General features: G+C 37.1%; 1 protein-coding gene across 9 annotated transcripts in view; it reads left to right on the top strand.

The window, feature by feature from the left end:
- Positions 1 to 13,624, top strand: part of KLHL5 (kelch like family member 5) — a 97,324-nt gene that overhangs the window by 52,187 nt on the left and 31,513 nt on the right. For all 9 annotated transcript variants that reach the window (XM_074951539.1, XM_074951535.1, XM_074951541.1 and 6 more), the window contains 3 exons: positions 2,943 to 3,125; positions 9,847 to 9,983; positions 10,513 to 10,709. In XM_074951539.1, the coding sequence (XP_074807640.1) occupies positions 2,983 to 3,125; positions 9,847 to 9,983; positions 10,513 to 10,709 (477 nt within the window). In that variant the 5' untranslated portion in view covers positions 2,943 to 2,982. The remainder of the gene's footprint in view (positions 1 to 2,942; positions 3,126 to 9,846; positions 9,984 to 10,512; positions 10,710 to 13,624) is intronic.

The following is a 13,624-nucleotide window of genomic DNA, read 5'->3' as shown; positions in this document are numbered from 1 at the left end:
ATCTACTGACCAAAATACATGAATAATGTATTTGACCTATTATGCACTAAAGATTTTTGCAAAAAAGTTTCCATTGGTAGCACCATTGCGAACCCTAGTCTAAAAAAGACTTCAGCAGCTTCTTGTATTTTTACCGCTGCTTGGTTTCACAGCAAAAATGGTATAGTGCGTGTGGAGTTTTTTGTGTTTATAGAAGATAACTGTATCCCATTAGCTATTCCAACTGTAAAATCCTAGTAGAGACTAGGCACTGCAGGTAGTCTTTACTGCGAGGTAGGTAGGCAAGATCAGCCTTTATAATCCTGCCTGTGGTTGACCTCACCTAGTTTTACCTCACAGTAAAACTACAGAAACTTGTCTCCACGAGAATTTTACAGCAGGATAACTAATGCATGTTTGTTATGCCATGGTAAAAATGCAACTTTTTCTTTGCAGTGAAACAAAGCCTTAGTTTAAACCAACTAGATTAATGGTAGTATGGGTAGGCAACTTTTAAAAAATGATATTTATTGAATAATTTGTTTTTCAAGCCAAAGGTACTAGTCCTCAAGAGGAACAATGTCCATGCTAAGTTTAAAATCTCAGATGTTGGTCCTGTATACTAGTTCCAAAAAAGATGTTTAGAACTCTTTATAATGGGAAAAGGATAAAATGTTTTTTTTTCCACTCTACCATAATGAAGTTTGCTCAGATTTAAAAAATTTATTTTATTGGCAAAGCCAAAGCATTGAGAAGCTCAGTCTAAGGCATGGTCTGCACTAAAAAGCTGCTTCACTCAAAGGTAGGAAAAATTCACATCCCTGAGTGGCATAGTAACGACGACCTAATCTCCAGTGTAGACAGTGCTAGGTTGATGGAAGAATTCTTCCATCTACCTACTTCCTCTTGGGGGAGTGGAATTACCTATGCTGATGGGAGAACCCCTCCCATCAGTGTAGGTAGTGTCTACACTGAAGTGCTGCTGCAGTTACACTGAGGTAGTGAATCAAATGTAGACAAGCCATAAAAGGTGAATATTTTTGAAAATGGAATGTTTGAAAACAGCTGCTTGTAAAGAATGATGGATTTGTAACCTTAATTATGGTAAGCAGGGCTAGTATTCACTAGAATTCTTATGTAGTAATTAATTTTTTTGGTTTGCTTTGTTACTATCTGAGATTATAAAAATCCACAGTTTACATGTTCCCTGACACTGTGCTCCCACCTCCTCCAGAATTTAGAAAAAATTGTCATTTCTTCTGCTTTCAGAGATAGCTTTCACATTATAAACTGCTGCTCTGTGTCCTAGTTGAGCTTCAGCAGTGCAGCTTGAACAGCAAAAGGATAGGTGTGTATTCCACCCTCCCACTTTCTAACAGGCTGTTAATATTGAAGCCTAATTATGATTACTTCAGTGCCACCATGATTAATTGTTTCGCTACTGAACAATGAACCACTTTCCCAGGCAAAAATACCTAATCAAAAATCTTGCTTGGAGAAACAAAATCCCTTAAACTGGTGGCGCTCAGACTGTGTTCTGTGGTCTTCAGTGTTAAATGTTTTAAGACCTAAGTAATGAGCTGACTTCCAAAGAACTATTCATGATGAAAATAAAGCAAGTGCTTAAATTCTATGCTGGATTGAAGTCCTAGGCCTTGACTACGCTACCGCTTAAGTTGACATAAGTTACGTCACTCGGGGTGTAAAAATACCACCCCTCTGAGTGAAGTAATTTACATTGATTTAAGCTTGAAAGAGTAAAAAGGGAAAGTGTTATTAACTGAAGTGTATTTTCACCAACTCACATTCCAAGATATTTGACAATAAAAATATTTCCACTGCAAGCGTGTCATAACTATGTGTATGTAAATATTTCTTTTCCTAAATTTATCCTCAAAGGAGTTGTATAGAAAGGACACTTTAAGACGTTTATCTCTCAAAAGTACTGACATGGCCTCCATTACAACAGTATCCAAGAGCCTTACAACAACCTGTGAGGAAATGAAAATGTTATACCCATTTTACAGATGATCAAAGAGGCTAATGGTATGTGTATACTGCAGGTGGGACCATGCTTCCCCGCCTAGGTAGACAGATGCACACTAGCTTGCTCGAGCTAGTATGTTAAAAATAACAGTGTGGAGATTGCAGCATGGGTAGCGGCAAAGGCTAGCTGCCCAAGTACAAGTCCACCCAACCCATTGGACCCAAACTTGTGTGGCGAGGCTATGCTGCAACATCCACACTGCTATTTTTAGTGTGCTAGCTTGAGCAGAGTTAATGCATGTCTGTCTCCCTGTGCTGAGATGTGGTCCCAGCTGCAATGTAGACATGTTGCCATAGCTATGCCAGCATAACCCTGTAGTGTGGATGTAGTCTACATGGATGAAAGGGATTTTTCTGTCTATATAGGAACACGACTTCCCCAAATGATGGTAGCTAGATTGATAGAAACATTCTTCCATCAGTGTAACCTCCGGCGTAGATGTAGCTAAATCAGCATAGCTGCACTGGTCAGGGGTGTGAATTTTAAATATAGACCAGGCCTCATTGTCTTGCCTAAACCTACACAGGGAGTGTGTGGTAAAGCAAGTAATGGAACTCTGGTCTTCTGAGCTCCAGGCTAACTCCCTAATCACTAGATCAGGGGTTCTCAAACTGGAAAAATGTGGTTTTAATTTGTAAGAGAGGTCACACTCAGAGGCTTGCTGTGTGAAAAGGGGCACCAATGCAAAAGATTGAGAACTACTGCACTAAATCATCTTTCCACTCTTCAATGGACTTTGGACCACACCCACAGAAAGGAGGGAAGATGTGAATAAAAGTAATTGCAAGAGACAAAGTGTTAACCTGAGTAGTATATATCACTTCTAAAATGCAGGCGTGACTTTCATTGTTTCAGCTGTGAACAAAATTGCTGTATTAAAATATTAGCCATACTAAGATTTTGTTATGTTCTTCAGGACTTCCAACAGCAGTCAGACTCTATCATCTTGCCAAACTATGGAGCCTTGTACATCAGATGAATTTTTTCAGGCACTCAACCATGCTGAACAAACCTTTAAAAAGATGGAAAACTACCTGAGGCACAAACAGCTGTGTGATGTGGTATTAGTTGCTGGTGATCGCAGAATTCCAGCTCATAGGTAAATATATAAAAGATTCTTGATTCTAAAATAAATTACATTGTCTTACTTAAATTTGTGCATCTGTGGTGTGAGGGTTAACTATTTTGCTTTAAAATAAGATTCAAGAAAGAGGAGGTTTTGACCAAATAGACTTGGGAAACTAAAAATTTACTTCTGTCTCTTCCCTGTGATACATGATCAAAAGTAATTCTAATGGGTACAATGTTAATTCCCACCTGTGACACTCAAAGATTTGGCAAACAAAAACAATTAAATCCCTACCCAGAATCAATTTTGAAAATATTTCAAGGACTGTAGTATTTTTTTTACTGTTCACGAAGAAAAAAATTAAATTTAACGTGTATTGGATGTTCCCTTGTGTCTTCAGAATTAATTCAGTATTATAGTTTGCACAATTGTAAGACCAGCCTATCCCATACAGTTTGCCACTCGCATGAAACTGCTGTACCGTCAGTTCTTGTTGGCTAGCCTTAACATGAAGCAGCTTTTCTGAAGATATTTAAATATATACTTATGTTCTGGAGAATAGACTGGAAAGCAATAAACTGATATTTCACTTAGGACCTCAAAAGTCTGAACATGTAGGCAGGTAGTGTCAGTTTCCTAGGATATTAAGATTCCAATGTCTTGGCATTTGTAGTTTTGCAAAATAATTGAAATAAATTGGATGGTATTTAAGAAGTATGTGTATTTCATCTGGAAGAGTACTAATATGCCAGTAATCAAAAGGTTAAGTGGGATGACCTGGATAATGATAAGCAAGTTAGCCTGACTTCAGTCTGAGACAAAATAATGGAAAAGCTGATATATGGGATTTAATTGACAGAGAATTAAAGGATAGGAATATATCTGTGCCTGCCAACATGATTTTATGGAACATAGGTTTTAACTTGATTCATTATTTGAGATTACAGGTTTGCTTGATAAACGTAACAGCACAGATGTAATATACTTAGACTTTTGTAAGGCATTTGACTTAGTACTGCATAACATTCTGATTCAAAAATTAGTACTACTGTATTCAATATCAATAAAGAACTGGCCAACTGACAAATCTCAAAAAGTACTAGTCAGTGAGGAATCCTCATCAATTGTGGGTATTTCTAGTGGGGTCCTGCAGGAATTGGTGATTGGCCTGATGCTGTTCAACAATTTAATCAGTGATCTGGAAATAAATATAAAATTATGCTGATTAAAATACAAATGAGGACAGGGCAGTGATACAGAGCAATCTGGGTTATTTGATAAGCTGAGCTCATTCAAACAAAATGTCAAATGCAAAGTTATACATATAGAAACGAGAATTGCAGGCCACACCTGCAGAATGGGGGACTGTAGCCTGGAAAGCAGTGACTCAGAAAAGGCTTTAGGGACCATAGTGGTCAAACAACTAAACATTAGCTTCCAGTGCGATGGTGTGGCAAAAAGGGCTAATGTGATCCTGGGACTTATAAATGGGGAACTTGTGAGTAAGAGCAGGACAGTGATTTTACCTCCGTTTGGATTTGGCAAGACTGAAATAATGCATCAAGTTCTGGAGTCCATGTATTAAAAAAGAAGTTGAAAAATTGGAAGAGATGCAGAAAGAACCACAAAAATTATTTGAGGCTGGGGAAAATGCCTTACAGAGAGACTTAAAATACTGGTTACTGAAGGGTTCTTTAATCTAGTGGAGAAAGGCATAGCAAGAACCAGTGGCCAGAAGCTGAAGCCAGACAAATTCAAATGACAAATTAGGCACAATTTTTTAAAAGTTAGGACAGTTAACCAAAGGAACAAAAGGAGATATTGGATTGTCTATCTCCTTCTTCTGCCGGTAGAAAGAATATTTTCGTCCTTTGGACTAATTCATTCCAAATTGAGAAATGGTTTGGGACCTGAAAAAGCAGGAAAGCTTGTTTTTCCTTTCCAGATTATGAACAAACAGGAAACTGAAGGTGAAGATGACCAAGTTAGCTGCAGAAACCAATATTTTCAGTTTCTCATGTTGATCTGGCTGACCTAGTCGATTTTAATTTTGTTTGTTCTTTAAATATTTCATTTAACTATTTTAGTTAAAAACAATTTTAACAAAAAACAAACCTGATTTTAAAAAATTTGAATGTTTAACTAAATTCAAAAATTCATATGCTTGTTTTGTTAAAAAATTATGTTTGCTGTTGAAGAAGAAAATCCAGAACACTTAATGTTGTTGTTTTAGTTAAATAAAACAATTTAAATGTCCTGTCTGGTGCTGTTCTCCTCCTAATAAAGCATGGCAAGAAAAGCCTCCAAATATTAATGATTAACCTGTTGAATTGGAGGTAGTTCACCTCCCACTGATTTCATAAATGTCTGCTTCAGTTACTTTTGGTAAATGAAATAACCAAACAATCATTCATTTTCTGATATAGCTATAAAACTAATCTGAAAAGTTTTCAAAATAAATCACTTAAATGTATAACGTGTACCTTCTAAAAATGAAACCTACATCTATCTCTGAGTTGTGAAGAATATGTATGAAGGTTATGACCAACAAGAATGCACTTTTATGTAGAAATCCATGATTAAATCAAGTCTTCCTGACTATTGATTTAAATCATGATTTAAATCAAATCAAATCCACCCTGATCACTTTTTTTTAAAAGTTCTGCGCATGTGCACACTCATAAGGAACAGACAAGAATAAGCCACCAGTTCTTCTTAAAATACAACAAAATCCAAGTAAACTACTTAATCATCAGTACAGAAATTAAAAGCTACTTGCAATGCAGTACTTACCAAAAGAAGTTTCAAAAGCCTATCAGCTACTCTGAAATTGTTCTTAAATAGAAGTCCAAAAATTTGTGTTCTATTAAACGTCTTGTGTTCCTGGTATCATCTGAACTGTGATGGTGGTGATGTGTCTGAAAACCAGAGCACATATAGCTTCTAGAAAGGAGGGGGAAAGCTGATATTTTATATCCAAGTTCCTCCGTACTGGAACTGCTGTTAGTCTAGGTTGTAGTGGTGGCATGGCTGGAGCTTAACTTTGTTTTTAAAAAAAATCGCACAACACACATTTTATATCAGAAAGTTAAGTAAACTAATTCTACAATCTTTAGAGTGGGGAACTGCTGAAATATAATATCAAAAATTATGCTAATTTTCCATTGTTTTTCACATAGCTGAGTCACTGGCACGTCTCAGGATTCTTGGGGAAATCCTTCAAATGTATTTCTCCACTGGGGGAAAAAGCATTGTACGAGAAAACATGTTGAACTAACTGGTTTTAATTAACACAGTGTTCATCATGACTTGGCACTTAGTGTGGACTGGGACTGTTTACCGTGTCTTTTAAACATGACCTGTCCTTGTTTATCTTAAGTATTAAGTTATTGTGACAACAGATTTCCCAAACTATGTAAAACTTATGAATTCTGATTGAGCTTGATGTGTGTCATATGTGTTTAATATTTTATAATTATACATTATATATTACACAAATATATATTATATTAGTTAAAACAAATTTCCTAAAATTATGCTTTTTCGCAGTATAGACAAGATTTATCACTACAACTGTACTGACAAAGTTGCAGGGGGGAAGTGGAGCTGAGTATCACAGATAGAGCTCCAGGAATGAGAACACAAAAGGAAGACTTAAGGCTATGCCTATGCTACAGAGTCGATGTGAGCATAGCCCCCTGCCTTAGATGCAGTTTATCCCAACAGAAAGAGTTTTTCTGCCAGTGTATGAACTCCCAGAATGACATTAGCAATGCAGACAGAAGAACTCTTTGTTTAGTATAGCTGCATTTACACTGGGGTTTTTGTTGGTATAGTTATGTTAGTCACGTGTGTGGTTTTTTTCACACCTCTGGCCAACATAGCTATGCCGGTTTATGTTGTCTGGGTATACGGCAAGAAGCACAGGAGACACTTGTTATGGATTTTACTCAGGCCTAAATTTTATTATTAGATGTCTGGGACTACCCAGCACATAAAGTGTACAGTGCAGGCAAGTCCATGCTTGTTCAATTCTCCGGGGCTTTCACCAGCCCCTCTTTGTTTCCATCCATGTTCCCCAGCCGACCCATGGCTTGGACCTTACCATCCAGCACCCTCGTAAAAGGGTTAAGGTGGGCTATGAGGACGGGGTGGGGGAGAGGATTGGCTCCCTGCCGTACCAATTAGAGGAGTCCCCAACCCCCTCCCCCGTGCTGTTGCTTTATCCAGTACCTCCTTTTAAGTGTTTTACCAGGCCATTTATCTGGGCACTGGCTGCCTTCCCTGTGGAGTACCTGCATTGAACATCCGCCCAACCTTACAAAATAAGTTGTGACACATGGCCTGTCACCTTTTCTTCTCACCAGAAAAGGTCCTCCCTAACGCCCGCTGTGGGGAAGGCGAAAAAACCTCATTCCACCGAAGCCAATTCTGGTGGTGTGGGAAAAATTCCTTTCCAGCCCCCCTTTAAAAGGAGCGACTAGCATAATGCCCACAGCAGGTCCTAATCCATCCTGTCATTCGCCTCCACTAGGGGAGGGAGGGTGGGTGCTGGCTTCCTCACTGCTTGGAACAAAGAGACTTGCCCCATCCAGGTTTCGTACCTTTATGCCCTTCGGATCACACATTCCTGGGGGGGGGGGGGGGCTGAGTCATTGCTGCAAAGCTGACCACCGAGCACCTTTTTTACAGCAGTTTCTGACCACCTTCTCCCCCCGCCCTCCCCACAATAAAGCAGAGCTATCCTTCCAGGGTAAGCCCAGACTAACTCTACCCCACCTTAGTTGTGGTGCAGTCATTTTGAGTGTAGAGCAAGCCTAAGGCCGTGTTTACACAAGAGTTGTACCGATTTAATTCTATGTTTAGTTTAAGAGGTATAACTACCCCTAGAGTGGATTAAATGTGCTTACACCAGTATAGCTTATTCCTGTACAGAAGGGGAATAAACTGTACAGTTATAAGGCATCTTTTCAGTAGTATAATTGTGTCTACCCTAGGACTTATACAGATATAACCGCATTGCAAAAATCACACCCCTTACTGAAATAGTTATACCACTGTTCTGTGTGTAGACTAGGTCTTAGCCTAGGCCACTGTTGCAGCCACCACTTTTTTCCCCGTTAGAGCCCTAAATATTATTACAATATTGTCGATTGTTAAATATTTTTAAAGTGAGATATTTAGTTTACATGTCTGGTTCTGAATTTTAATGGCAGAATATAATGAATTACAAGTTATTTTAAAATTTGTTTTCTTAACGCATTCAAATCTAGTTCATCCAAAGAACCTTTCACTTTCTAAACTTCCCCAAATGAAATATGACTACATGGTCCCAGGACAATCTAAGGCTTCTGACTGAACAGGAGCATATCAAAATATCAATCTGACAAATCTCCCTCAATGACCAGATGAATTTATCTCATACCACACTCATGCTATACAGAACCCTATTCTGAGAGGCAGTATTAGAAGCTGAGGTTTTATTTAAATGAAAAGCTAAAACACCTAGAACTGCCACATGGATAGCCATCCTGACAATTTATTCTAATTATCCTCTGGGACTGAATAACCTAGTTTATCAAGAGTGGGCCATAAAAGGAATTTTTTATTACAGAGATTACAGAATACTCTTATGTCCTTTGAAATGCTTAAAATGCTTTTAAGCCATTTTCCTCATGGTCAAATTGTGTTTAACTCAAGTTCTACACATTCTTACCCATCTCCATTGCCTCCAAAAGGCTAGCAAAAAGTATTTACCTGATGCAGCCCTGGACAAAGATGATGCAATGGATAACAGATGGAAGATATGCAGACACAATTTAATGAAAAGTAATGGCTGCAACACAGTCAGCAATCTATGACTTTGCAATTAATAAACTAAGGCATAATTTTATGTAGTTCATCTGTAAAATGCATGCAGTTAATCCAAATATCTGTAAGAAATACTACCAAGCATTCCCCTTGCTTTTCCACTCTAATCACATCTTCAGCTACCTTAATTCTTGAAAATGTATTACTATTGTAATATGTATTAAGTGTTTTGCTCTCTCTCTGATGCAAATAACTGTTCATTGAACATTAACCTAGACATCCACTCATCCCAAACAGTTGACAAAAGTAATGTATCCGATGAAGTGAGCTGTAGCTCACGAAAGCTTATGCTCAAATAAATTTGTTAGTCGCTAAGGTGCCACAAGTACTCCTGTTCTTTTTACACAAGAGGTAACTCTACTATTGCCGTATTCCTGTGACTGACTTACTATACTCACATGTGGAATTTTATGATTTGTATGATATCCAGTTCTACTGGGTAGGTAGGTTCTGTCATTGATGATTGTATCAATTAGCCTATGAGGAACATAAATAAAATAAAGTATTTTTTTAAATTATTAAGAAATAATTCTTTTACCGTTTAAAAATTAATAATTGATTGTTTTTTCCAGGTATTTTTCATACAGTATCGAATGCTATATATTTGCTTCTTTATGTATTATTTTTATATGGCAATTACAAAAAGTCATTGAGCACTAAAAGGGTAAATCATTTACATAAGCAGAAAATGTACTTTCAGTAACAGTACTTCATTATTCATGGGAAGGAACTGGGGCATGAAGTAGTTTGTCAAGTTTAAAATGCTTTCCTCAGTACAATGCACCTTCAAAGGCCAAAATAATGAAGCGTTTATTAACGAACGTCAGCTTCACTAAGGTCTTTTTTTCCTCTTTCTCCCCTTTCTCCAATATGTTCTCAGATTAGTTCTCTCCTCTGTTTCGGACTATTTTGCAGCCATGTTTACTAATGATGTAAGAGAAGCAAGACAGGAAGAAATCAAGATGGAAGGTGTAGAGCCAAATGCACTGTGGGCTTTGGTTCAATATGCATATACAGGTAATAAGAATGAAGAAAAGGGTTGTAATGTTTCTCTGATGTTTTGTCTCGAAGTGAACATCATATTCCATTATTAGATTTCAGATATTTGATAGAAATGGTGCACCGTACAATTCAACTGCTTATTTATTAAAACTACTATTACTTCGATTACCTACGGCAACTCAGTGGGATGTAGTCTCTCTAGTTAGTTGGCAAATGTCAAAATATTTCAGATGAATTCTGATCGGTGAAAGGAGAATATTTTTCATAATTCTTTGAACTATATTATACAAGTTACTAATTTTGAATTTTTGGATTGTTTTGTAGGAATGTTATTGTCTTAGTCCGATGTTTTGAAAATAATTCTGTTTATGATTTTTTTCGGGTTTGATGAAAAATAAAAGCAGAGGAACCAGAATTACCATTTCAGCCACATTTTCTTTCTCTCTCTCTCTCTCACTTAGTCTGTCGAAAAATCTCTTGTTGGAATTACAGTCAATATTCTTTTTTTCATAAATAATGAGCACCCTTCTTTTAATATTGCTAGGTCGCCTTGAATTAAAAGAAGATAATATTGAGTGCCTGTTATCTACAGCTTGCCTTCTCCAGCTCTCTCAGGTTGTGGAAGCGTGCTGTAAGTTCTTAATGAAACAGCTTCACCCATCCAACTGCCTTGGAATCCGCTCTTTTGCTGATGCACAGGGTTGCACTGACTTGCACAAAGTGGCTCACAATTTCACCATGGTATGTCCTTATTTGTAGCATCGTCTGTTCATTGATTTTTCTGTAGCAAGGAAAATATAGAGCATCTGTCTTCATGAGGTAAATGTTGCTCTCCCGCCCCACCCCCTAAGAGCCATTGTTATTATCAGAGCTATTTATATACTGTGACATTAAGTACTGCTTTCTATCTTGGTAGTGTTACATTTAGTCAGAAAAAAGGTAATGGGTAAAATCTTCAAAAATGCCTGTGACTATTTAGAGAAACAGCATGGGTAAGATAATATCTTTTATTGGCCCAACTTCTGTTGGTGAGTGAGACAAGCTTTCGAGCTTACACAGAGCCCTTGTTCTGGTCTGGGAAATGTACTCAGCCACCTTTTGTATAGCGACATAGGAACAAGGAACATATGTTCTTAGGTAGAATCATGAGTAGCCAAATGCAAAAGTATAGCCAGCAATTAAGTGAGGGTTTGGGAATTTATTTGGAGCACGTCTGATTCTCTGACATTCTTAAATTTCATTCCCTCACCAACATCTTTTGTTAATTTTTCTCCTTCTCTCCCAATGGTATCCTTTTATGGTACCCTCCTCCGATAGTAGAGTTAAGAGCCTAAGAGGCATATCTGTCTGCCACCAGTTAGAACTGCTGCTGTTTGCTCGTGGGAGTTCCTAGAGTTATGTGAGGTGCTTCTCTCCTCCTCCCATGACATGGCCTCTGCTGGTCTAGGCTCTTGGGAACTGAACTCAGGCATCTGGATACCACATCAGTGAACTTAGTATTAAAGCCTTTGATCCCCTGTGTGGTATCCCCAAGTCATCTGAAAGGTGTAATTTGTGTTTCTTAATTGGAATTGTGGTAATTGAATCAGAAATCCACCGATTCTCCTTTTACCTTCTGAATTTTTGCTGAATGGAACCCATTGTTTGGTTGTTTTTTTTTTTATTATTTTTCCTCTGACTTAAAGTTTACTGTTGTTTGCAGTGTTGTTATAGCCATGTTGGTCGCAGGATAGTAGAGACAAACTTTTGAGGTACACACAGAAACTTGAAGAGCTCTGTGTAGCTCAAAAGCTTGTCTCTTTCACCAACAGAAATGTTGGTCCAATAAAAGCTATTGCCTCACCCACCTTGTCACTCCAAGTTTACTATGAGAAATTAGAATCAAATATCCCGGCATTCTTGTCATGTGTGATTCAGTTCCCTCTCAGATGAGTGGATCATTGATGCATTTAGTAATGCATACATACTAATGTTTATTAAAACATGTGAATGAATAGTGTGCAAATTACAGTATATAATAAAAAGAAAAGGAGTACTTGTGGCACCTTAGAGACTAACAAATTTATTTGAGCATAAGCATGCATGCATGCAATGAAGTGAGCTGTAGCTCACGAAAGCTTATGCTCGGATAAATTTGTTAGTCTCTAAGGTGCCACAAGTACTCCTTTTCTTTTTGCAGATACAGACTAACACGGCTGCTACTCTGAAACCTGTCAGTATATAATAAGAAAAGGTTTCATTATTGATCAAGTATGGATTGAAGACAGAGCATCAATAAAACAGTCAGATGAGACAGGAAGAACAGAGTAAAACAGATATGTATGATGATGAGAAATAGTATGCTTAATTGTGAGAGACTGAGAAATCATTGTACATAATGATGGGGAAAAAATCACACAGAAATAGACTCCTTATTTCCTCCTTGCCCAAACAGTTTTTTCCTAAATAAATAATTGTCCTAGTTGTGGTCTGTCTAGTCACGTTCTTCTAACATTTACAAGTGTAATGCTAGAATCAGAAGGTTAACAAAATTATTATTTGATGCATTTTAAAATATTAACCTTTAGAAGGTGTATCTCCATCTGGTCTTACTATTTTGACAGCAACTGTTGATTGTTGTCTCACTTCTCAAAAGTTAGCTTATTACTGACTCCACATCTTTCCTTTAGTAAGAAGTTGTTCAATTCACAGGAAAATAGTTATGTACCTTTAGGCCATTGTTTACTTCAGTGGCACAATTACTGATTCTAAAGCTTTGGCATGAATCAAATTTAAATTAGCTGGATTTTAAAAAGCCATTTTCAAAACTAATTAGTTGTGCTAGATGGATTCTTCCCAAGGCCTTTTTAATGTTGTTTAGTTCCAATGGAGACATGAAATTGAATTTTAGTAATAATGAGTAATACTGAAGCAGTTCCTTTGGTTTGAAACTAATGTTGCTATGGAAACTGAATAGAAATGTATAGTCCAATTGAATCTTCAATTAAAATAAATCCCAAAGTAATTTAATTTGTTTAAAAGCAATTTGAAAGAATAAAAATGTTTAACACTAATAAATACTAGTCACTTGATACTCATTCCATTAAAAATATTAAAGCATAAGGGTTAAACATACCGATAGTTCTGTAAATTCTGTTGTTTGTTAAAATCCATAATTATTCATATGCCACAAATGATCATGGGTTACACTGAAATGACTCTGACTGGAGAAATTTCTGTTGGTTTTGCCACATTGTTTTGGCTTTCTTAAAGGCACTTGAAATTTGAGGAAAATGAACAGTATAAAATATTTATATTTTAATTTCAGTATATTCATTTTCTTCCTTTCGCCGCTGCTTTTCTTTTCTTTTCTTTTCTAGTCTGATGGAAAGAGCAGTTCACCATGCAAACAATTTCACTGCAGTTAAAACAGATACTCAGTTTTAATGCTGTCATATTGAAAAGCTTTGTGTGCAGCAATGAGTATTTTGATAAGCACCTAATTTAAACCATTGCTGTACTTAGAGACCAGCAGTTCACATGAAATGGGCTTTTTCTCAAAATAAAAGATCCATCAGTGAATAATCTCAGTGGGCCTAGCTCCGCTAATAGACTTTCTCTATCTGAACAACGTTCATTAGTGTCACTTGAAAGCGTTGGCATGGTTTCAGTCAGTG

The sequence above is a fragment of the Natator depressus genome, chromosome 4 (genome assembly GCF_965152275.1).
Source record: "Natator depressus isolate rNatDep1 chromosome 4, rNatDep2.hap1, whole genome shotgun sequence".
In the NCBI taxonomy this organism is placed as follows: domain Eukaryota; kingdom Metazoa; phylum Chordata; order Testudines; family Cheloniidae; genus Natator; species Natator depressus.
Note: the sequence above shows the minus strand (reverse complement) of the source record. Positions and strands in the feature narration are given on the sequence as shown.